Below are 25,863 nucleotides of genomic sequence, written 5' to 3' on the forward strand. Positions count from 1 at the left end.
GGACAGGCTCGGCCACTCACAGATGAACATGATCTCCTCGCTGCCATCTTCGGCCATTGCTGATACCTGTCAGGACACGAGAGAGCGTCGTTAATGACAGGCCTCTTGCCAAAGCAATCCTGAAAGAAGATTCCTGCCAAAGGCCTCCCGGCACCTGTGCTTTACGGGAACATGCTGTGGGGTCCCCTCTATGGGAGGATGGGGCTGGGGTCTTGAAGTGTGTTCTCCCCTAAAATAATGTTTCTTTTTAATAAAAGCAATGGACTTGAGTGACTTCTAGATTAGGAAGTCTTCATGATTTCAGACTTTCATCTTTTTATATTAGCCACGGTTCCATTTGTGAAACAAACCTATCACCGCGTTTAACGAGCCGGTTTTCACACTGCCACTTCCCCTCCCTCGCTGGCCTGAGGTCCTCCAGGGCGACCACGTCTGGTGCAACCTCCCTGGTTCTTCAGCTCCGGCTGGTGCCTGAAACCCGGAGGGCGCTCGGTTGTCCGGGGACCAAAGCAACGGGGCATCGTGGGGGAGGGCACCCCTGCTCCCCACAAAACCTCTGTCAGGTCCAGTCATTCCTAGTTCCTAGTCATCCTTTGAGGTACAGCGGGCACTGGGCCCCCACCTGTTTGTTCATTCTAGAGCCCGGAGATAAAAATGCTCCCCTCACGCGGTTCTGGGGGTAACAGCAAGTGCACTACATGCAGCACGTGCCGCTCAGTAACGATCCCCCCCCACTCCCACGCCCTCCGTCCCCAGAAGCCAACCCAGCGCCTCTGGCCTGCATGCACCCCAGGTGTTCAGCTTTGGGGGAAAGTGGCGCCTGGCGCTTCCTGAGGCTCCCCAGGGGCTCGGAGAGTGGAACACAGACGCAGAGTCCCAAGGAAAACTCGGATTTGCCAAACACACACGGAAAAGCTCACTGTGGCCGAGGGAGTTATTATAACAAGGAAGCAAGGCAGCGCGGTGGGACTGCCAACCTGCCCTTAAGGCGCCGAAGGCAAACCACCAGGGTGATTTTCCCTGCCGTCTCTACCCTGTGCCTCCCTTGGCCTGCCCGCCTTCCCCCTCCCCAACCCCCCCCAAGGTGTCTTCCTGCCCTGCCCCCCCTTCCCCCATTTTCCACACTGCTCAGGGCTCTTCCAGAACATGAACCCCATCAGATTACTTGCCAAACTGAAACTGAATGGCTCCCCCCCCACCCCCGGCGCCTGGGACCAAACCCAAACCCCGCAGCCCCCTGTGCCCCCCTCCCCTCCCCCTCGCTGACCCTCTCCCGCCACAGCGGCCGTGGTTTCCTTAGTGCCCAGCTCCTTCCCGCCTCCAGGCCTCCCACAGGCTCTGCTGCTGGCTGACGCCTACTCCTTCTTCTTGGCTTAGTTAATTGTCACTTCTCTGGGGAGCGCTTTCCGATCCACCTGTCCAAATGAGGGCCCCTGTAACACTTCCTGAAAGCGCCCTGCAATTCCCCTTCACCGCAGTTTTCGCCGCTGTGGTCATCAGGTGTGTGTTGTTGATCCAGTCTCTCCACTCCCTGGACTGGGGGGCCCGGAGGCAGGAACCGGAGGCACCTGCTCAGCGCCTGCGCTGCCAGGCCCAGGCAGTGGGGTGGGGGGAGCGATCACAGACTCCGCCACCTCTTCTCCCCTCCAGCTCCTATGGGCTCTGCACGGAATACTCTGCACACAGCAGAGCCCTGACGGCTTCTGACTGGACTCCCTCTGGGCCTTCAGATAATCACAAGTTGGTTGAAAATGTTCAAATACTTCATATGTACAATTTATGCCAAGAAATTTAAAAGCTTGGTTAGATTAAATGCTTATACCACTTTCTCAGGAGTTACAGAGCACCTCCTGGGTACCACCCACGGCCCGGACTCCGCAGGCAGCCCGCTTGGTCCTGCCCTGAGCAGGCCAGGCCTGGAGCCGAGGTCCTCCTCCCCTGTGGCCTCCTGGGGGGGTGGGGGACTGCACTGCCTGTCCTTGCTTTCACAGGGCTTCTGCCTCCTCTGCCTGGGACAGTAAGATTGGTTAAGGGTTTCCAGCTACACAGACTTGAAAGAAAGTTTAAACAGAAAATCTGTGCTAGGCAAGAATCTTGCAAACCAATAATGCTGTTAGAGGAAAGGGCAGCTTTTCAGGAAAGTGCCTAGCGTCCTTGAGAACATTTTATCAGCTCTAATAAGACAATGTCCTTTCTCGCCCAGGCATTCCCAGGAAACCCACCACCACCAGGTTGTGCTAATGGATTGCTTTACCTGGGGTGGCGGGACACGTACAAAGCCTGTCCTCCCACGGACACTGCAGGACGAGGGGCAGTCGGGACCCCATGGAAGGACACGGAGAGGTTTGGGGGAAGGACCCAAATTTGGCCAAACAAACATGTCCTATCTTCCGCTTCTGGGAAAAGCTGGCAAATACTTCAGCTCCCCATGGAAACCCTATGCATTCAACAAAGGGGGAAAGATCTAGAACAATATGTACAGGCTTCCCTGTGGTTACCAGGCAGGTTCGACACCGTGGCACACCTGTATGGGGCGGGAGCAGCTGCACAAGAGCACCAAGCCCGTGCCAGCCCTCCAGCCATGGCCCCGTGCTCCAGGGGCCAGGGACCACAGTGCCAGAGCCCAGCCCTCGGGCAGGTGGTAAGGGGCCAGTTCCTCTCTAGGCTGCAAAAGGTCACCATCCAGGACTGAGCTGTAAAGACACCCTAGTACAACCTCCAGCATGGACAGCCCAGAAACCTCATCAGACTAGTTCGAGTTTTGCACACATTTTCTGTAAAAACACAGTGTTTTTCCAGAACACCACCACAGGGCATTCTAAGGCCTGCCGCTATTCAAGTACTGACCGGAGAGGGTCGGGGAGCAGCCCCTTATCCCAGCACACCCCCTCGCATGAGTCCCCAGGCAAACAGGGCCGAGCGAGGGTCCTGGGAGAGCAGAGGACGCGCAGGTTCACTCAATGGCGGCACAGCGTGCACAGACCGTGTTTTAAAAGATTATTTAATATGAATGTGACTATTCTCGTCCCTCAGATACATAAAGTCACACAGTTCTTGCCTTTCTGAGACGGGCTGATTCCACTCAGCACGATGTTCTCACAGCTCGTCCGTGCAGTATAGCAGGTTCAGCATGGCCTTCCGTTTCAAGGCAGAAAACTACTCCATTGTCTGGATGGACCACATTTTGTTTATCTGTCCGTCTGTCGCTGGACACTTTGGTTGCTTCCATGTGCTGACTACTGTGGATAGTTGCTGCCGTGAGGCCAAGGGTACGAATACCTCAGGAAAAGCCTGCTTTCAGTTCTTTGGGGGTACACACTGGGCTGGCCAAAAAGTCCACTTAGTGTTTTCCATAAGATAAAAGACACGTATTTCATTTTCATCAATGATTTTATTGATGTGGATATTCTGAGTATGTCGGCTGTCTCCCATGTGGTATAATGCTGACTTTTCTCAATCAATGTCTCGATGTGCTCGCTATCAACCTCAACTGGCCTACACAACCGTGAAGCATCGTCCAGCGAGAAATCTCCAGCACAAAACTTTGCAAACCGCTTTGACACGTTCGATCAGTCACAGCGCCTTCTCCATACACTGCACAAATCGTTTTTTGTTGTTCAATTGTGTTTTTACCTTTCTTGAAATAATAAAGCCTAATCCGCCGAAAATGTTGCTTATTTTCTTCCATCTTCAATATTAAAATGGCTGCACAAAAATTCACCAAATTTGATTTTTTTAAATGCATGCTTATGTGACAGCTAACACAATACAACCTAACAAAATTGTTTTGAAGGAAGTTAAAGACAACTAAGCGCTACTAGATCCATCTCATGGAAAAACCAAACAGACTTTCCAGCCAACCCACTACTTAGAAAGGGGACTGCTGGGTCGTGTGATAAGTCTGTGTTCGATTATTTGAGGCATCTCCATGCGGTTTTCCACAGCGGCTGCACCACTTCACATGCACACCCAGTGCACAAAGGTTCTAATTTCTCTACATCCTCTCCAACACGTGTTAATTTTCTGATTAAAAAAAAAAAATGTAGCCATCCTAACAGATATGGGGTGGTAAAAGATTATCTTTTAATGTGACCTACAAAGGCTGGGTTTTAGAAAAAGTAATCAACTTTGAAACAGTGGAAAATTAAGACTTCGTAATTCTAAAACACAAATAAAGCAAAGTAAAGGGCGTTTTTCAGGGAGGCTGTCGATGTGAAGGTGAAATGAAGGTTATCTCATTTGTTACCCTGGCAGGGCGTGCCGGGAACACGATAGAGGGAGACAGATAAAGGAGGGGCACCGATGGCTGCCGCCCTGGGGGTCTATGACTGGCCTGGATGACTTACCAGTCTTTTCACTGATCAAAGCAGCACTCCCCAAGAGAAATATGAGGTGAGCCACACCTGTAATATTATTCTGGCTGTTTCTTAAGTTTTCAAATATTATAGATTCACAGGAAGTTTCAAAATTAGCAGAGAGTGGTCTGATGTGCCTTTCACTCAGTTTTTTCCCAAGCCTCATCTCTTACCTAACTGTATATAACATCAAAGCTCTTACGCAACTACAGCACTAAGAATTGCATGCTACTGACACCAGAAAAGCTGACCTTGTCACAGCACATGTCCACGTAACTCCCTGCCATTTTATCACAGGTGTAGATTCATGCACCCACCTCAATTGCGTGTCCCCTTTACAGCCGCCTCCGGGTCCCCACACCATCCCCAACTCCACCTCTATAATTTTTCATTTCAAGAATGTCATCTAAGTGGAATCATACAGTGTGACCTTTTTTTTTTTTTAACTCCGCATAATGTCCCTGAGAGCCATCCAGGTTGCTGCGTGAATCACCAGTTCATTCTCTCTACTGCTGTATGATATTCCACGACACTCAGTCACTGAAGAACACTCGGGTTTCTCCCTGTTTTTGCCTAGTACAAATAAAGCTTCTATAAAAAAACTGCGCATGGGTTTTTGGGAGGACATCAGTGGTCACGCCTCCGGGATAAATGCCCACGAGTGCAGTCTCTGGGCCATGTGTTAAGTGGACGCTGGGAAATGGAAGGCAGCAGGAAGAGGAAGACCACACGGGAGGTGAAGGGACGCCATCAAAGAAGCCACAGACGTGAGAAGCCACAGGACGCTGTGGATGTCACTCATTCACAGGGTCACCAGGAGTCGGCGCTGAGTCAATGGCGTGTAACACACACGTGGAAAGTGGATGTTTAGTTTCTAAGAAACTGCCGGGCTGGTGACACAGGAGATCCAGTTTCTAGCCCTCTCGCCGGCCTGTGGCTCCCAACTTCTACTGCGGCCCTTCTCACAGACGTGCAGTGGCCCCTGCTGGAGTTTTCGTTTGCATTTCCTTCCCCAACAGCTCATGAGATTGAACACCTTTTCATGTGCTTATTTGCCCGCTGTAAATCCTCTTCAGTAAGACGTCTCTTCCTCTCTTTTGCCCATGTTCTAGTTGGTCTGTCTGGCTTTTTGACTGCTGTGTTTTGAAAGTTCCTTATATCTCTAGATCCTTGGTCAGATGGGCAGTTTGCAAATATTTTCTCCCTGCTTACACCTTGTCTTTTCATCCTTTTCACACGGTCTTTGCAGAACCAAGGTTTTTAATCTTGATGAAGTCTACTTCATCAGTTCTTCCTTTTATGGACCATGCTTCTGGGGCCATGTCTAAGACCTCTGCTCTAGGCTCTAAGGTTCAAAGGTGTTTCTTGGAAAAGACTCATAGTTTTACATTTTACATTCCAGCCTAGTATCCAATTTGAGTTAATTTTTGTATAAGAGGTGAGGTTGCGGTCCAAGCTCATTTTTGTGCTTCTAGATGTCCAACTGCGTCAGCACCATTCAATTGCTTTGGCACCTTTATCCAAAACCCGTGGACCACGTTTGCGTGGGTCTATTTCTGGGTTCTTGCTTCTGTTCCATTGATTCTGTGTCTATCCTCCCGCCAACACCACACTTGGCAGAGATCAATCAGTACAGTCTCGGCTGCCATGCTTTATAGTACGTCTTATAATTGGGCAGACTGGTTCCCCTGCTTTCTTCTATTGCAAAATTCTCTTGGCCATTCTAGTTCCTTGGTCCTTCCGTATAAATTTTAGAACAATCTTGTCTATATCTAAAAACAATTCTTGCCAGGATTCACATACGTAAATTTGGTAACATTTTATTTAACAGACTATATCCCAAATACTATCATTTTAACATGTAATTCATATTAAAAATCACTCATAATTTTTTTCATCCTAAGTCTTGTAAATCCAGTCTGCATTTTATACTTCAAACTTATCCTAATTTGGATCAGCGACATCACAAGTGCTCAGCAGCCAGTCCTGGTCTAGAGGCTCAGGACATTTTTTTAAGCAAGTGGGACACTTCCCACTGGATGCATACCCTCATGACAACATTAAAAGTATAGAGGAAAAAAAAAAATCACAAAAGGAAAAGAGCAAACAAAAAGAGTGATTTTCACTAACGTGCTGCAGAATTGTTCTGAAGAGTACTTTGGGTGGGGATAGCAGGTGGGTGGGGAGGAGCTTTGTGACCAATAAATTTGTGACACATTGTAATTCCCATTCTGGAGTTCTGACACACAGTGACATTTTAAAGGCCCTGAGAAGTCCTGCAATAAAAATCTGTGGGAATGTGTGTAGTCCAGCAGTTCCTGAACTTACCTGGACCAAAAACAACTTTGCACCTAGCGATCCACATGCTAGAACCATGGTCCAGAGCATACTTTGGGTTGTCAGTATAAGGGAAGGGGCAGGTCCTATTGTGATATGACAGGCACCAGAGACCAGGGAGTGAACCTGGCTCTGCCATTTCCTGCATGTGAAACCTCAAGTTAGTTTCTTCCCCTCCAGGGGCCTCAGTTGCCTCGTCTGTACAAGGAGAGGGTTAGAATATCTACTCTGAGCCCCTTTCCAGCCTGCAGAGGTACAATTTTTAATTCTAGTTCATTGTTACGACCTCATGCGATGGCGGTTCTCAGAGATGTCCACCCCATTGTCCTCTATCCCGCATCACTACTATGCTATGTGCGTGTTTTTCAAACGCCAGCTTTCGTGTTATAAAGAAAAGGCATACACAGCAGTCACTCCTCAATGCTTATTAACCAACAGCTCGAACTCATGAATTTGGCACTGACAATTCTGTAAACTGGCTGGGACCTCCCTTTCTTTCTAATCGTATTTTACATCATACATGACATGCTGCTCCAGCCAATTTAATAAGCTCCCTGCCCCAGGAGTTTTTATTTCTGGATTTTCTCTGATCCCCCATTACACCCCCTCCCACCTGCACCACCGCCTTCAGTCTTGTCTGGGTCCTTTTCTCTCTGTCTGTCTGTCTGTGGCTGCAGTTGTCACTGGTAAAGCCCCCAGGCTGTCACCGTTTAACCCACATCCTTGATCCCTGCCGCAGAGAGCCCACTGTGAGGGCAGAATCGGACTCTGACAGGGCCAGGCTTGGTGACTGTACCTACAACATTTCAGCGCCTGGAGACTAATTCCCCAGAGCCGCGTCATCTGCCCCACTGGCTCCTAGTCCAGGGTCTGCAGGCTGACAGCGGGTCGTGACAGTAGAGGTGGGAAGCCCAGAGCCCCTCTGTGTGAACGGTAACAGGCTGGAAACAGAACAGGAGGCCTCTGCCATGACCACAGAGAGCCCGCCAGCAGCCCCTTAACTTCAGACATGGGAATCGGGAGGGGCACCGGAGTGACATGGCACATACCTACATGACCTACACGGTCAAAGCCAGTCTCCTGGCCCATCAAGCCACCTCCCAGGGCAAAGCTCTCCAATACAACAGAGTGGTGGGGTCCCTCACCCCCACAGCTTGCTTTTGTTCCTATCTAAGGTCACTGTTATTCTTCTAAAGCGAATGGCTGTGAGGCACAGGCAGGGCCTTAGAGCCAGAAGCACCCCCTTCCACACCCCTGCTCTCCGATCCCATTACCAGTTGGACCCCCCTCAAGTCCTTGGGCTTTTCTGCTACATCTACTTCCACATCTCAAAATAACGGGCTTGTACTGGGATCCCCAAGCCTCTCCACTTTGGGGGCTGTATTTCCAGTTCTGATCATGGTAGGTGAACAGTTAGCTTTCTTACACGTTCTCCCCTCCGTCACTCCCCAACATAATTCTGGTTAAACCAGTGTATGTAATATGATGACCCTGAAAATATTACCGAGGACTCAGTAAGCTGCTCTATGGTAAACTCCAAAGTTCACTACTAACACATTCCTTTTCTAGGGGCAACTGATTTATTTTTTTACATTTGCTTAGCTCTTGTTTATAGGTGAATTTTGTTTGCTGCTGCTGGGTGTAGATTTTATGTTGTTTTATGTGTATGTTAATTTTGTTGCGTTTTGTGTAGGCCTTGTGTTGCTGTTTGCATGTAGGTTTTGATGTGTGTTGATTTTGTTGTGCTGCCTCTGCTGTCTGTGTGGAAGTTTTGCTGTGTCGTGTAGGCCTCGTGTTATGTGTAGATTTTGTGTGGCTGTGTGTAGATTTTGTTGTGTGCTGCTTGTTTGCGTGTGGGGGTTATTGTATACTTTTGTGTAAGTCTCGTGTTGGGCACAGACTTTGGTACGCTGCTGTTTTGAGTAGGTCTCGTGTGTAGACTCTGTTGTGTGGTGTCTCTGCTGCTTATGTGGAGGTTTTTTTTTTTTAAATATTTATTTGTTTGCTTGTTTATTTTATTTTTTTATTTCTGGAGAGAGGGGAAAGGAGAAAGAGAGGGAGAGAAACATCACTGTGTGGCTGCCTCTTACTCGCGCCCCCAACTGGGGACCTGACGTGCAACCTAGTAAAGTGCCCTGACTGGGAATCGAACCAGCGACACTTGGTTCGCAGGCCAACGCTCAATCAATCCACTGAGCCACAGCAGCCAGGGCTTTATGTGGAGGTTTTGTTGTGTGTTGTTTGTAGATTTTGTTTTGTACCATTTTGTGTTGTTTGTGTGTGATTTTGTTGTGCTGTTTCTGCTACTTCTGTGGAGGCTTCGCTGTACGTGTGTCGAGTCCGGTGGCAGTGGCTGCAGTGTGGGGCACAGGGTACCCATGGCTACATCTCTGCGCATCCTGCAATAGCTTCTCCTATGGCTTGTCTTTCACGGGGTCCAGCCAATGGCGGGCCAGCAGTTCGTGAAGCCCACCCTTCCTGTCCTGGCTGCCGGTCAGGTCTGACACAGGCCGCAGGCTGGGCCTTCTCTTCACCATCACCTGGATTTGCCTGTTCTGTTGGTATAAACGGAGCTCCTGTTTCCTGAAGCCTCTTGCTTCCATTTTCTTGGTTTAGTCCTTCGATCTGCGAAGCACATTTTCCCATAGTTTCCTTAGAGTGGGGCCTAGCAGGCAAATCTTTTGAGAGGGCTTAACCTATCTGCAAATGTCTTCTTCTTAATCCCACATGACAGCTGGTTAGCCGGGGCACATGGTCGTTTTCACACAGAACACTGACTCAGGACTCCATCGTCCTTCAGCTTCCAGCATTACGACTGAGGAGTCTGGTGTCTTTCCAGCCAGCAGCCTTCTGTCTGTGACTACCAACCTCCGAATCTTTTAGAATTTTTATTTTAGCTGCAATGACCTTGAGTTTCATGCCCTGCTTTGATGCTGAGCACAGGTTGGCTCTTTCACCCTGGCACGCATGTCCTTCAGCCTGAAAATTTTCTTGTATTATTTCTTTCATAATTTCTTCTGTTCTGTCTTTCTTAACCTCTTAGTTTCCTCAAAGATGACTTCTATGTTCCTGATTTTCACGTCTGGTTCTTTAAGAGGAATTTCTGAGCAAAGAGGTGAGAGAAAGGTCTATACTCTGTCATCTTAACAATAGAAACTGAGGTAGCATTAACTTTATCAGGTGACTAGAGCTTTAACTGCAAGTAATCTTTTTACTAAACACAAAAAAGGGGGAGGGGGTATATGAGCACTGATTCTTATTACATAATGGGCCTGTGTGACAACAAGAAATTTTAAAATTAGGCATCCTGGGAGCTTTGAAAAGGTCCTTGTCACCCTCAGCAGAGAATGAATAGTGTCAGAGAACCAAGTCCAGAGGAGGTAGATGTGCTGGGGGAAAGGGACCCAAGAGGGACCTAAGGGAGCCAGGCAACAGGATCGATAAACAGAACTGAAGTGGCCTGGTCAGAACAAGGATTTCTATAAACCTCTTGACTAATAAGGTGCTAAAATTACATTTATGTTTTTGGTCACCATAAAAAGCAAACTTACTATCAGTTATTAGCTCATATATTTTTAAAACTTATAATAGGCCAAAGGCCCTTCAGAGTTACTAAACACTTAAGAATACTCCTTCCTTCTCAAAGACAGACTCTCTGTCCAGAAGGTACAGTCCCTTGTCCCCAGAGAGCAAGTAAGAAGTGACAGTCCTCTTTCAGGAAGCATGATATAAGGTCCCTCTACTTCTAACGAGTTTGCCTCCAGCCGCACCAAGGGCAGAAGGCCCATTAGTCAGGGTGTCCTGACAACACCCGCAAGGCATCACTGCCGTGAGGCGCAGACGCAGACTGTGCTGGACATCGACAAGGCAAACGGAGCCAATACCGTAGGGCCCCTCTCGGGGACGGAAAGCTGTCATCTCTGAGAAACCCAAGTTTCAGTTATATCTGGTTTGTGGAAACAGGACAGCATGCGTTCTGGAAGGCTTGAGGGGAAGACTCAGAACGGGGCTTCCTCGGATCTGATTAGGACGAGAGACCTCCCCAGGGCCCCTCGGTGACACTGAGCTCCCCGCCCCGCCAGTCCCACGGCGCCTCTCCACTGCCAGGCACCCAGGACCAGCTTCCCGGCCTCTGCACCCCCTTCCTCTCGCTTCCTCTTCCAGAAGCTCTCCCTCCGTCCAGCTGCCGCCTCACCTTTCAGACCACATTCAAATGGCCATCCCCTCTGAAGCCCTCTTGGCCACACCTGCCACACACCACGTGGGCAGGCCACGCTCGCTCTCCCCCAGGAGGCACGACAGCATCACACCTCTGTTATCACACCCCCCTCTCTACAGCGAATCACGCCCCCTGGGTTATTCACACCAGCTTCCCACAGCACCCACTCGTCCCCCCGCCACCCCAGTGCCCCATTTCTGTCTTCTTTTATTGCAAAATTCCTGGGAAGAACTCCAGTGCCTTCCTCACCTTCCAAACTCCCTTCAGTGGGAAAACCTGCCACACCAGTTCACCTCGTCACCCACCCCTTCGCTGGCTCCCGCCCCTGGGCAGCATTCCACAGAGGGCCCTCACCCTTCCCTCGGCAAATCTTTCTCCTCTGGTCTCCCAGTGCTTCCCTTGTTTCCGTCCTGCTGGACACGCCTTCCTAAGCCCCTCTTCCTTCCCATCCCCCATGAAAGCCACCGCAGAGGGTAACCCAGGCTGGCCCTTTGGTCCTCTCTCCCTCTGCACCCAGCACTTACTCCCGTCACCTCCCAAGCCAGTGGCCCAGTCCAGCATTGGCCCTCCCAAGGCCCCAGACCCTGCCCGATGCCTGGTTCCAGGCGCCAGCTAATATTCCTGCAAAGGTGCTTTGCCAAACGCTATTCTCTATATGTGCGCTGACAGCTTAAACTAGCATCCCTGGTTTAAACAGCTGCAAGGGACGTAAATGTCCAGTATATTATAAATACTGACTCCTAAAATAAAAGCAGTATGTCACTCTCCTAAGCCCGCCTACTGGGCTCTAAGCTCGACGGGACGGTGTGCGCTCTACCGCCGTCTATTCACGAAGCACGCGAACATGCTCTTCCTTGGCCGCCAGGAAGGTCACAGCACCTCTTCCTCTGCGACCTCCTATCCCCATCACTGCGGTCGTTGCACCCAATGTTACGTACTCGCACTCAAAACGACTCTATCGATCACACTACAAATATGCATAGAAATCGAATTAGTCTTGACTTTCTATGGCCGTGAGTGGATGCTAATTTCTTCTGGATTTGAGTTATCATTGCAGTCACTGAGACCCTATTATCGGAACAGAATGGCAGCACCTGCTTCAGTAAAAGGTCCCTAACACAGAAGCTATGTTCCATGAGACGGGCAGGGCTTTCCCCACAATCGGTTCACAGGTGGTGGGCAACATCCAGCTCAGCCCGTCTCCGCTGTTCTAACTGTGAGCGCAGAAAGCCTTGCTCCACAGACAGGCAGCTGGGAACGGAAGAGCCTGGTTACGGCAGCGTCCCCACAGCCACTTACCAATGACCACTGTAAGTACCAACAGGCCCCCACTTCCTCTGTCAGCATGAGGGCACCTTCCATTCACCAAGTCTGAGGTCTTACCCCACCGTGGGCTCACTCCTGAGGCACCCACACCTCTGTGGGCACCCTGAGGTTTCCACACCCCAGGGCTCAGCCCACACCAAGACTGGGCCCTGGGCAAGGGTTTATTCCACCCCAGAGGGACAGTTTGATGATGCTGCTCATCTGCAGGGCCCTGATTCCCCTGCTCGCTTCCCACATGGGCACACCTGTCATCTGCACCTCAATAAATGGCACCTCCTATCACCTTCCCCACATTCCCCAACCAAACCAGCAGCAAGGCCTGCCTCGCTCCAGAAATACCCCATCCTCACTCCTCATTTCCCCTTCTGCCTCCCCCCATGTCTAGTGGCACCTGTGGAGCCCAAATTTCCCAAGCATCAGCCACATGGTCATCTCTGAAGAGACACAGGTTCTGTCCCTCCCCTGCCCAAAGCCCCCAGTAGCACACACCTGGCACTCAGGACAGCCTGCGCTGTCCTCCTGTACTTTCTCCCCCGGCTCACACTGGCCCTTCTCATCCTTGGGCGCACAAAGCATGGTTCTACCCCAGGGCCTTTGCAGTCTCCATTCATCTGTTAGTGACACCCTCACCCCAGATCTCCACAGGGCACCTCACAGCACTGGTCTCCTGCTCAGACTGACCTTTCTAGTCCCAACTGCCGGAGTGTACCCACCCCTACCTACACCACAGCCTCCACTTGCTGGTCTTCCTTCTCCTCCACGCTCTAACCACCATGGACCTGACATGGTCTTATTGTTCATTGTCTTCTCTTCCTCCCTCCAGACCATTAGGTCCAGCAGGCAAGATCTTTCTCTTGTTCTCCGTACTGCCAGGCACATAACAGGTGCCCGGTGAATAAATACTTGTTGAATGAATGGCCAAACCAATGAACACATGCATTCAGGAACCGTGAGGTGAACTAGACAGGGATCACCCACACTTTACAAAATGTGAAAAGGAAGAGGAAGCCAAGAAAGCATTTAAGTCACTGCTTACATTCTTAAGCTATGAAATCACGTGTCAGAAATTCTGAGTTGCCTTAAATCTCCCTTAAATCTGCAAAATGGCCTTCCACACAGATGTTATCAAAAGAAAAACATGAGAGGTATGTCCTAAGGAAACAGAGTTCTTTCTCAAACACAGTAACTCCAAAAAATGCTGTTAGCCTCTACTGGTGTTAATTTATTTGTCTTCTGAAAAAAGTAACAGAATGTCCCTTCTGCTTCCAAAAGCAAACATATTATTATGGGCCTTGTTGGGCAATGTTTCTGCAAAAGTATGAATCAAAGCTATTGGGGGATAATGAAAAAATATTACTGTGTTTCCCTTTCAAAATCCAAACTATAGTTCTCTGATTTTTTAACCATTCACCATAAGGCAGTGATGTCAAGGAACTGCAGAGAAGCCAAGTGGAGCAGTGAAAATGTGGAGAACGTGAAAATGTCCAGGTTTTGAAACAAAATATGGTGTGTGTGGGGGGGGCACCTCACTTATAAAAACAAAGTATTTACATTGGTGCAGTCTCTAAGGAGAGTTCTCATTCTTGCCTTTTAAGGGTTATCACAAAACCAGTTGCTCCTTTAGTTTTCATCCTTAAAAAACACCTCCAGGAACCACGCTGGGTTCTCCAGATTCATCAGGTGAGTGCGGACTGTGTTAGAGGCTTAAGCACACGTGGATTTTGTGTGCTGGCATCTTTACATACGCATATGGGGTCCACCTGTCTTTGCTCACACACTTGTTTCTACCATTTTAACTAACCTTGAGGGGAGGGGGAAGTAGGCAATTTCTGAGCATTTGTGGAAAAAACCTCGTCCACTCCATTAAGAGCTTAATAAAGGTAAACACATAATAACTGTAACTCGCAGGTAGGTCTACATTTCCATAATGAGTTTTCGCTTCTAAAGCTGCCCCTCACCGAGATTACCTGTCCCTCTGCTCAGAGGCCACATGGCCAGCTCCTCCACCTGTCTGCGCCAGGGCGCGCGCCCTTCCAAGCCCAGCCACCCACTCAAAGGCGGGCACATGTCACCTGTCCATGGATCTGACTACCTTCCCTCTGCCACCCAGGGGATTACAGAAACGAGATGCAGGATGCTCTTGGGGGGCCTGGGAAGCCCCGTCGCTCGGCCTCCTGCTTCTCTAACCGCAGGGGCAGGGGTCCAGAGGACCTCCCGCGCGCCCGCGGGGGCTGTGCCCCGGTATGGAGAGAGTGACATCACGGGGGGCCGTCGGCGACCTAGGAACCGGGGGCGGAGACGCCGGGCCGGGGGCGGAGGAGCCCCCAGCCCCGCGCCCGCGGGCCGCGCTGGCCGAGGACGGTAGGCGCGGGCCACTGGGCGGCGGGCGGCGGGCCCGGAGCGCCCAGGCGGCAGAGAGGACGGCGGGAGGCACTCAGGGCGATCCCGGAGCGGCTCCGGGAAATCCAGCCGGGTTTTGACTCCGATCGCCCACGGTGCCCACAGCCGGCGAATGTAACAAAGAACAGTCGGCATGGCGGATGGACCGGGGCGGCGGCGGCGGCAGGCCGGGCGGGGCTGGGGCGGCGGGCGGGCGGGCGCGCGGAGGAAGCGAGCGCGGGTCGGGCGGGGGCGGTAAGCGCGGGGGTGGCCGCGGGGCGCGGGGCCCCGGGCTTTACCTGCCTTTGGAATGTGCAGAGCGGGATCGGATCCGGACTCCGGGTTGCGATCCGCTCCGGAAACTGCGCAGCACCGGAAGCCGGGGGGGCGGTGGCGGGGAATTGTGGGAGTTGTAGTTCGCGGTGGGGAGAGGGTGCGGGCGGCGTGGCCCGGGAGCGGACGGGCTGGAAGCGGAGGCTTGGACGGGGAGCGGGCGCCTTGGAAGGAGCGGAGGGCGGCGCGGACTGGGGAGCTGTGGGAGCGGCTGGGAGAAGAGATCTGGGTTCCAGCTGCTCTTTCCCCGGAGCAGGGGGAGGTGTCTGGAGGCCCTTTCCCGCATGGCGTGGCGCGGCCCCGCAACCCCGACAGAGACGTGCACGGACGGTTCGCACAGCCCCCTTTACCCTTGCGGTGCTTATGTCGAGCCTTGACTTCATCGGGGTTAGGTGGGAGGGAGAAGGGGTCGAATTTTTCATTAAATCGGGCCTGAGGTTTGCTGCCCAATCATAATTTCTGAATTTAGACGATGGGTTTCTTGGATTCTTGGCCGTCTTTCTAGTCCAGTAAACATAGCGCTCGCTCTGCGCCCAGCAAGCTCCTAAAGTATTAGATGCCCAGTAGTTGGCTGGCGAGTGGCAGAGCCGGGCAGTTGAATCCTGGTGGAGTGCGCTGATAAGTGGGCAGTCCCAGAAACGCACCTCTGGCCCAGGGCAGAGCCAAGCTGAAGCCAGACCACTCCCTGGCACCGGGTGTTTCTGCCCCCTTTTCCCTTCCCGATCTTGGGGGCTTGTGTGGCCTCTTGACGCCATCCCACCAAACGTAATGTGGAAACAAAATATTAGAAATGGAAGGGACATAATTTTAACCTAATGCTGGCCTTTTAGAGTCAAAGAAGTAAACTGTCTTGTTCCTTTCTGTCTGGCCAAAACCCCCATTAATAGTGTCAAAGGAAGGTGATGAACTGGGCGAAAATTATTTGAAATTGATATGGGCAGGGACTCTTCACTCTTACACGTAAAGCTCTTATGAATCAATTTTTAAAAAGGATAAATAATCCAATAAGTCTATGGACAGTTCACAATAAAATGCAATGGCTCTTAAGGTTATCAGAAACTGTTCAAATACTGTCATGTGAGAACAAGTAAATTGTAGTAAGATCGTTTTTACCTGTTGCATTAGCAAAGATTTAAAAAAGTTGAATAGCATTACACTGCAGAGCCCATAGAGAACCAGCTATCACATCCTTTTCTGGTGGGAGAATAAGTTGGTATAGAGGGGTTCACTTGTATGAGTTAGTACATGTATAAGGTTAGTCCCTAGCCCCAGAGGATTTAACGGCGGGCACACCAGGCGCACTCCCTGGGCCCCGACTTCTGAAGGGCCCCGCAAGTTTACAACTTGTACGTAATTAAAATTGCACATATGAAACCAAACTTGGTGGCATTAGAAAGCAGTGTAAAGTTGGGGTTTTGCGGGGCCCTTCAGAAGTCGGGGCCCAGGGCGCGCGCCTGCCGCGCCCGCCATTAATTCCGCCTCTGCCTAGTCCCCATCGGAAAGGGGTATCCACAGGTGGAAGGCTGAGCGCAGGAGAGGAGGTGTGGAGTGTCCTGCTGCTCAGGGTGCCTTCCTCCACCCTCCCTGATACCCTCCAGGGACTTCCCAGTGGCATGTACAATAGGGCTGGACTACAGCCTCCCAGACTCACCTGGGCCCTCTTACCTCTGCCCTGTTCACACTGGCCAAGCCTGCCTTCTCCTCCTCAAACACGGTCTCAGAGTCCTCCATCTTGCAACACTTCCCCCGGTTTTCCAGGTCTTCTGCCCAAATGCTCCCCAACCTCTAAAGGCACAAACTGACCACCACTGCTAATATGCACTCCCCCCCACCTACACACACACATCCTTTTAGTGACATTACGCAAAATTCCCAAATGCCCAGATGGCTGGTTCTCTGGGCCTCTAAATATGGACCGATGTACATAAACAAAAACAGGTCATTTACAGAAAAAGTGACAGGTCACAGCAGGAATGAAAAGTAGATGAGATCAACCCACATAAAGCCATTTCTCAGCAACACTGAGCACAGGGCTGGGGGGCTCACAACATCACTGCCTCTTCAAAAGAATTCTCAGTGTGTTCAGTATAGTCCTTCTATGAAGGCTGGAAATAATGTCTTTTAAGACAGACTGATATCCAAAATTTTTAAGTTGACAACTTTTGTTGCTTAAATTTTCAAATTTTCATTGGTTACAGCTAATGCCATAAATGTACAATATTTCAACCTCAGGCAGAAAAAGAAGAGAAAACTCACCTCTAAAGGATGTTATTGGGGAAATTTGAATATGGATTTGATACTTGATGATAGTATGGAATCAATGAAATATTTTCCAAGAGTGAAAATTGTGTCGAATATAAGGACTGATGTTCTGTTCTTAGAAAACACATTCTGAAGAATTTAGGGTGAAACATGATACCTCAAAATGTCACAGAATTGGTGAATCTAGGTATATAGGTCATTCTGTTGCTTTGAAATTAAAAAAAAATAATAAGTTGGGGAAGTTAAAAAAAAACATAAACATAAGAGCTTTTATTATCATGAGTGGGTTTTCCTAACAATGCTATTTTCTTTCCGAGCAGAGACTAGCTGTGACATTAAGAAGTAATCACTTTCCACACCCCCACTCTTATTAGGGATTTCTGGACCCAAGGGTAGGTAGGATGACAACCATGTCCAGCTTGAAGCAGCTAGAGGAGCATGAGACCTTTGCCCATTGTCCTTTACAAGGTTATAAAGGGACATGAACTAAGGAGGGGTGAGGTTGCTGGGGGAGGAGGGTGCTGGGCAGAGAGGAGCAAAGGGGGAAAAAATTGGAACTATTGTAACAATATAATCAATAAAATATACTTTAAAAAAAGATATCTAGAATAGTAAAAAAAAAAAAAAAAAAAAAGAAGTAATCACTCTACTGGGTGACCCCAGATTAGGGGTGATGCTCCCAAACCTGACATTGGCCTGACACCTCTCATCAGCTCTGGTTCTTTGTTAATGTAAGTATAAAACTCTGTTAGCACTGAACACTATGGACATACATACATCCTAAGCCACTTCGCTACATCCCCTCTAGCTTTTGTTTTCAATCTGGCTAATTTTCCCCGTCCAGATAAGGAGAGAAGTCATTAGCAGATCATTTAATTCCTATTATGTGCAAAGCACTGCATTTCACTTTATATTATTCTTGCCCATAACAGGGAGTATTACGCTTTAATTTCGGAAAAGACCACATGAGGGCATAAGTCCTGTTCTCTCCATTTGACACAAGGTAGAAGAGACTCATGACTTTGAACATGGATTCTCCAGACAGCCTGGGCTCAAATTCTTCTGCCACTCACTTGCTGTGTTATCTTGGGCAAGTTACTTAACCTGTCTGTGTTCAGTTTCCCAATCGGTAAAGCTGGACGGGATTATAACTTGTAGGTTTATCTCAAAGAGTACAGGAGTCACTATGTGTAAAACACATGAAAAAATTTCCAGCACGTAGTTAGTGCTTGATTAGTATTAGCTAGTATCACTGTGATCTCAAGCCTTTTTTTTTTTTTCTGTATAAAATATCAGGTAGGCACCTTATATGTAAGGCACCTAAGCATCTAACTTTATCTTATCAATATTGAGGACATCAATATAATCAATAGCTTTGAATGTCTGGCATCTGCAGGGCACAACTTGGCAATTTGCATTTTGGACAGTCGGTACAGAGCCAAAGTGAGCAGAGGTACTTGGGAAAAGTTGAGCTTCTAGGTCACTGTGGGAAGTGTTTGGCCTGGCACTTTCTCTTTGGGGGCACGGCACCAGGTCACCCGCCTGGTATCCAGCCCTCTGTGGTAAGTGATCTGCCTTTTCTTTTAAATAAATGACTCATTGATATACACACAGCACCCTGTATTCATTTGTAAAGGTGACTGAGGTAAAAAAAATGGTATGTTTTTCATCATGTGCATCCCGTGTCGGGCTCTGTCCCCTGACCCCGCTCTCTACACTCATCCATGGGCTACCACTGGGCACAGTATTAATAACGGGAGTCAATGGATGGATAAAAGCTTCCACCCCAAGGGGACAGCACCCCTCAGGTTTCTGGGGGGTCACAAAGGGTCCCACAGGCACCTTGTGCCGGGTTTTGCCACTTGGGGACCAGTCCAGGTAGGTAGACAGACCCTGACTGGTAGCACCCACAATTCACCCTGACCCGGGCACTTCACTGCTAACATTGACGTCCCAGTAAGTAGTTTAGCCCCAGACCTAAAACAGGGTGCTAAATGGCTTGAAAATCAAATAAGAAGGATGTTAGGAGGAAGGCCCTTTGCCAGGAACTGAGCGAGGAGGAAGCCTCTTCTACACCGGCTGCACGTGGTTCTGGGACCCTCAGAGGAGCGGGGATCTCCGAGCCCCACAGGACTCAGCAGAAAGCACTCAGTTTTTAGTGTTCCACGTGTATGTTTATTTCTTTAAAGACCGTTCATGTTCCAGCCACACCTCCCATGAGCCACTGCACAGGGCCGGTGTAGGGCTAGAGTCGGGTTTTAAAGTGCTAACAAGGAATACAATCATTGTCACGCAAACTCACCGACACGCTAGGTCACAAGCCAAACCTTCCCACATGCCTAGAAAACCTTTTACTTTCTTCTTTTTAAAAAACGTAGCTTTAGTGTGACATTGGGCAAAAAAAGCACAAGCCTAAATGATAAATGGTACATTACTGATCGGTAGGAGCCTGGGCGCACTGGGCAGGTGAAGAATGCCTCTGCACATGTCCCGTGGGGACGCTAAAGAAAAGGAGCCGGAGGTAACCTGAGTTTGCTTTGCAGGATTTAGCGCTGCCTGGTCCCTGGGCCACTGGCTTTGGTAATCATGCCTTGGCAGTTTGGGGCAGTGGGCGGGCATCAGGGTCTGCGTCCACGCCTAGCCTGCTCCCCACCTGGTAGAGATAAGTGTTCCGACCACCAACGTCCACCAGCTTGTACTCTTGCGGTCCCAAGGGCCATAGATTATTCCTCAGAAAACATCTGCATTTGGCGGCAGCAGGGCAAATTAATCTTTCCCTTCTGCTCAAGAAGAAAATGTGCAACTTTCTTCTACTGATGTGGCCAGAAGAACCAATCAGAAATCTAGACAGGTTTCTAATTTGTGATTGGTTGGCAGTGACTGGCCAGGTAGCCATCACCAGGAATCAAGGGCTGATTTTGAACTTCAACTGAAGACTTGACTGCAATAAAGTACTACCTAAACCTTCCTCACAGCTGGTTTTGAACAGAATGAGATGGATACTTTTGTTAATGCTACATTAAAGCGCACTCATACCTAAAGCTCCATTCCCTTCCTCCACAAAGACCCCGGGCAAAGTGCATGGAAGCGTGCCAGCTCATCAAAATCCTCGTGCGCTCCCGGTTCCAGACAGACAGACACACATCATATTAGTGTTCTATGAGGAGTCACTTTTAAAATACCACTCTGAAAAAATTTCATTGAGACCAAAAAACAAAAACGCAAGCCCTCAAGCCACTGAAGTGTATAGAAAAGGTGAGGGAATCAGTGATTTACAAATCAGCGTGTTCTGTATCTGCTGTATAACTGTAATTGACATTTAACCTTAATGACATTGACTTTAACATAAATACCCTACACCATTAAAAAACAAACCTGGATACACAGCTTGGAAAAGAAACATTCACAGTATCGATACAGCCCATTGTCTCACGGTGCTGCCCTGACATGCTTTTCTCCTTTTGTTCCCTGTTCCGTTTTGTGTCCTCCGGGACTTCAGAAAAGGCCGTTATGCAGACAAAGCATGTGTGTCTGGAGGACGGGCTCCTGAACCATGCCCAAATAGACAGGGGTCTCATGTGTACCCCACAGACACAGAGAAACGTGGATCTCCATGACAACACTCAGTGTCCACGTTAACTCACTTGCTTTACCGCAAGGGAAGGAGGAAGTCCACCTGGCACTTTCCCAGGGCCCTGGAGAGGTTTCAAGTCACAGGGCAGTTGAGAAAGCAGAGCTCTTGACGAAGACATCTGTGAACAGGATGCCCCTGGGGTCAGACTGGGAATGGCAATGGCTAAAAAGTTTTTGGTTTTCGGGTTTTTTTTAGGCAGGGGGCAGAGAGCAAGAAAAACTCTAAAACTCTGATAAAATCACACTGGAGTAAATTGAGTCCATTTGAATTTCCAAAATTACACAAACATAAAACTGTTCTAAAAACTTCTGACCAGTGTCTTATTTTTCTGACACATAATGTCTTCTTAGAATTAATATTTGCATGTTACATGTCTGCCTACCACAAGAAAGAACAGAAATCCTTCAAGTAAAACAAAACATTCAAGTGACCAATGTCCCAAAAAGACCTGTAGTGATTACTGACCTGTGGGGACTGATTTGGTACCAATGGATTTTGTAACATCAGGTGCTATTTTACAACGATTAAAATTGGGATATAATCTATAAAAACAAAGTATAGTGAAAAAAGTCATTTTACAGTCACATGATAATTCCTGGGACACTTAAGAATTTTTAAATGTGCATTTTAAGGTAAAATTCTTAATGTAGTCTTCTAATTTCTCCCTCCAAATAAAGTCTATAATTTTGATTTTTATAAAAGCTTTTGTTCCTCAGTGGCTCTACTACCCCTGAAATAGATGTTTAAGGGTTGACAAAAGCGCCTGAACGAAGCAGCGCCCCCAATTTCACATCCGTGACACAAGCCAAGTTTTCCTAACAGCCTTTTAAATCTTGTTGGAGGAAAATTAACCTTAGGAAACCATTAAAACTGATGGCAAATACTCTTGAACAAGCACATCTCCCCAAAGCAGCACCTTCAGGGGTGGACCAACGGGACAACTGTCAGTGAACCCAAGTGGCATTTTGAGGTGGCAGGTGCTCGGAAAGACACGTAGGGATATTACAGTCGCCTATCAAGGAAATCAAAAGATGGGCCCCATGAAGTGTGTCAAACACCGTTCCCAGGAGAATCCAGGCGCGCTCCTGGAAGAAGTCTGATGCCCGCTTCGCCCACTTTTTATTCACCTTCCGTTCCTGAGACATAAAATAGTTTCCTCTTTTGCCCTAAAAGTACTTTGTTTCAGCTACTGGCAATATTTGGCAAACCAACCTCAGATTAAGAAACTCCAGGTATGTGCGTGTGGGCACCACGTTCAGTTAGCTGTCACTTATTGCTCCCACGTGCATTGCAGAGGCATGCGACGCTCCTGTTTTGCAAGAGCCAGGTGGGGAGAAGTCCGTGTGTAGACTGCTCCGCTGGGACTCTTAGAGCTTTTGACCCTACAGAGAACATGTAAAAACTGTACAAGATGTCATATACATAGTTCCCACCGTGCAAACAGGCTCCAAGGAAACTTAGAAAAGTGTTCGGCATAATATGCATAGGATATAGTTCGTATTTGCATAATTTTCCAAGTTCTAATGGCTAAGAGCAAAGGCAAATGTCTTCCTAGGTTCGTCAGTGTTTCCGTTCCTATCGGGACTTCTCTGTTTATGGAAACCTGCCTGCGTCCCACCTCACTGCACTCAGGGCCAGCCGCACCGTTTTATCCTGAGCAGCCACACAGAAGAGGTGACCTACGCATTCCGTTCACAGTGACAGCACAGAGGGTCGTCGCTTCCTTGTGACGCAGTCCTGGCGTGGACCCAAAATAATACCTGGTAGAGCGCAGAGTGGGTGAAATTGAAGCCCCAAACCTGCCTCATCCACGCCCAAGGTAGTGTGTTCTTTAGTTCATAATGTAAATCTCCCTCTAACATTGAACTTGAGCTCTTAGACTTGAGCACAGCCCACATGGCAGAGGCCACCCAGGCCGCTCTGACATCTGGTGGTAAATGGGTTTAGTCCGTCCTCTTTGGAAGAAACTCTCAGCTGGAGACTCACTTTTCTCCCCCTTTAAAAGGCGGCACTGTCAGGAAAACCCCAGCTAGACAAGACGGGTGTCTGAGGTCATGGCAGTCCCGCTCCATCCTGGCGGGGTGTTCGCGGGTCCACGTCTCCAGCATCACCGTGAATGAGGCCACCCACCCCGGCCTACACACTGGGGTCCCCGGGGGTGCCATTCATGGTGATCTTGCTTCTGTGCTTGGACAGCAGCTTCTTGTTGAGGATCCTGGTGAGTGTGACCCCCTTCCTCCGGGGCCCCTCCGGCTGCTGTAGGAACACCAGGTCATTGTGGGACTGGCTCAGGCTGGGGTCCTTCTGCTGATGCCGCCGGCGGAAGAACAGCTTCGCGCTTTTCCTTAAAATGCCTCCTGGAAGAGCAAAGCACAGGGGCTGGTCAGCGGGGCTGTGGGTGAAACCCTGAGCGACTGGGCCAGGTTGAAAAAGAAAAGAGGAGGTTTGAATGACTCTGATAAGAAGCAGCTTATTACTCCAGTGTGCCATCGCTATTTGCGTGGGGAAAAACCACTGGAATCTGGCTTCCGTGCAAAGCACTCGAGTTTTCGAGATGAAATAAAAAGATTCTGAGGGCAGAAGCAGTGAGCTGGACTATCACGTGGCACCCATTCCAGGGCAGGTGTTTAAATCACTGACTCTAGTCAAACCGGATGGCAGTAGGCTGTCCTCAACTTGGCCCCTGGGGTCCCCTCAGCACTCTACCCCCTGACTCCCCTTTATTAGGAAGGTTATAAATGGCAAAGCAATACTAGGAACCCCCAAAAGGATGGTCATGCCATTAAAGTCAAGCGGAGGACCCTGAGAACAATGGGATTCACTGTCTTGGGAAAGTTCAATATACATTCTTTGGGGAAGTGAGATTTTTTTTTTATAACTTCATATCAGGTTAAGTCCTATGAGATATCTGTTATTTGATCGTTTTTGACCTACCAAACCCCAATTTCATATGGGCTCGACCAATCGGTACGTAATGTCAGGAGGTGGACTATGGAATGAACAAACAAATTAGCAGCAGCAACAGTAAGGGTTCCTTAAAGAGCAGATGCAAGCTAAGGCGGCAACAGAACTCATTCATCTTACACTTTCACAGAGTAGCTTAACACCCTGTGACCCCAGGCCCATCGAGGTCAGGGAGTCCTTCCATCTTGACCCAAGGCCCAATGAGGTCAGTAAGTCTTTCCATCTAGCCTGTGAAGTTCATTACCACTTGCATGTAGGTGTGAGTGACTTTGAAAGAAGATCAGCAGATCACAGAGGAAGCTTTATAGTAAATTTGGCAACTCATTCTTTTGCTGATAGACAGATGTGACAAATTCTTCAACAGCCACAACATGCAAAAATACCCACCATGTCTATTCAAAGTGGGCAGGGAGGTGAGGAGTATCAGCTGTCTCTTCTGTCCTCACTGTCTGCAGACATTGGATAATCAACACTTACCCAGGGGGAAGCAGAATGCTCGTGACCTTAGAGGCCACATATTGGACCTGGCTTTAAGGATGAACCTCGTGTCCTGTGTGTGCTGCCTGGGCTAGCTAAGCAGGACAGAGTAGCTCAAGAGAGCCAGGAAGTGGACTGATTTAATCTGCTCGGAGCTGCTGAGAAACTTTAAATTTTTTTTTTTCTCTTTGGATCCAATCAAGTAGTTCATTCTGAAAACTCATGAGGACACTTGTTATAGTTATCGACAGTTGGGAGCTGTGTGCAGGGTTTTAAGGATGGCTGGGAAGGGGTTAGAGCCAGAGGGCGAGTCTAGGTGTGCTAGCGGCTTTGTCCTTGTCCCCAGGCTGTCCACGTCTGTTCCTGCAGCCGTTCAAACCCCTATAACAGGGAGCATCACAGAAGATCACCAGTGGGGCTACAGATCACCACCACCAACTGCACTTGACCCTGCAGTCTGGCTGGTGGGGTGCATGTAGTGGTGACCACTGGTGAATTACCTGGGGCATCAAACGCCCGGGTGCAGTGAGGGGGCTCCCAGCCTGACCAGAGAGCCTCAGGTTGGGGGCCTAGGAGCCATTTCTGAACTGTAGGCACCTACCTGCTTTCAGTTAAGCTGGGCGTTCTAGACAGATACACCATGGGATGGAGAAGAGGCAGGAGGGACCAGGGGGACCACTCGGTGAACCCGGACTCTCTAACCCCACGCCCCTACCCATGGAGGGGAGCAGACCAGGTTCGCTGGAGCCTGGGGTCTCGGCACTCAGAGGGTCTCTCCCAGAAGCCCCATATCCAAAGCCCATTTCACATGTGTCCCTGCCCTGAAACCACTCTGGGGTCTGGAGCCAGGACCTCGGGTGTGAGCAGGGGCGGTGGTGTGGGTTGGACCACACCTCTGCAAAACTCATATGTTAGGGTCCTAATCTCCTTATTTAGGGGCAGTCAGCACAGAGGTGACTACGTTACAGTGAAGTCACTGAGAAGAGCTCTAAGCCAATATGACCGGTGTCCTTATAAAAGGGGGGATTTGGACTCAGACCCAGGGAGATGCCGTGTGAAGGTGAAGACAGCTAGCGGGTGATCCTTCTACAAGTCAGGGAACATCAGCGATGGCCAGCAACCACCAGAAGCTGGGGGGCCCTGGGACAGATTCTCCCTCATGAGCCACCAGGCCTGTGGATTCCCCGAAGTGACATGACTTGTCATGGCTTCCGTGGGGACAACATCAGCTTCTTGGACAGAGGGGTGAGATGAGGGGAGTTTGCAATTCTATAGGCTGGAGCCCCGGTACGTCTCCCCAAGACTTCAGAGGCAGATCTTAGCGCTGGCCAGCAAAGGCTGCCTGAGATCACGCGCCCTCTCCTGCTGACGTGGGCCCAGCGCAGGATGCCCGGGTGCTCATGCCTGCTCTTCTGTGCTGTTGGCGTGGCATCTCAGCTGCCAGGGGAAGGGACCCACCCCTGAGAAGCGGCCAACAGGTATCTGTAAAGGGCACGTCTGCGGGTGGTCACTGGGGAGGCCTCTGGAGAGCCGGTGGATGGCAACTGTCAGAGACTGTCACAGAGCAGAGCACTGCC

General features: G+C 49.5%; 1 protein-coding gene and 1 long non-coding RNA gene across 2 annotated transcripts in view; both read right to left on the minus strand.

Moving 5' to 3' along the window:
* Positions 1 to 19: 19 nt before the first annotated feature.
* LOC150020579 (uncharacterized) lies at positions 20 to 14,972 on the minus strand. The gene is made up of 3 exons (XR_016510028.1): positions 14,916 to 14,972; positions 351 to 471; positions 20 to 66 (listed from the first exon to the last, which is right to left on the minus strand). It is a non-coding gene; the product is annotated as an uncharacterized LOC150020579 (long non-coding RNA).
* A 6,975-nt stretch (positions 14,973 to 21,947) lies between these two features.
* C2CD2 (C2 calcium dependent domain containing 2) overlaps positions 21,948 to 25,863 on the minus strand; it is a 46,101-nt gene continuing 42,185 nt past the window's right edge. Inside the window, exon 14 of the mRNA XM_090271879.1 lies at positions 21,948 to 23,202. Within this exon, the coding sequence (XP_090128005.1) occupies positions 22,982 to 23,202 (221 nt within the window). The 3' untranslated portion in view covers positions 21,948 to 22,981. The remainder of the gene's footprint in view (positions 23,203 to 25,863) is intronic.

The sequence above is a fragment of the Furipterus horrens genome, unplaced genomic scaffold (assembly GCF_987537825.1).
Source record: "Furipterus horrens unplaced genomic scaffold, mFurHor1.1.pri manual_scaffold_1, whole genome shotgun sequence".
NCBI classification, from domain to species: domain Eukaryota; kingdom Metazoa; phylum Chordata; class Mammalia; order Chiroptera; family Furipteridae; genus Furipterus; species Furipterus horrens.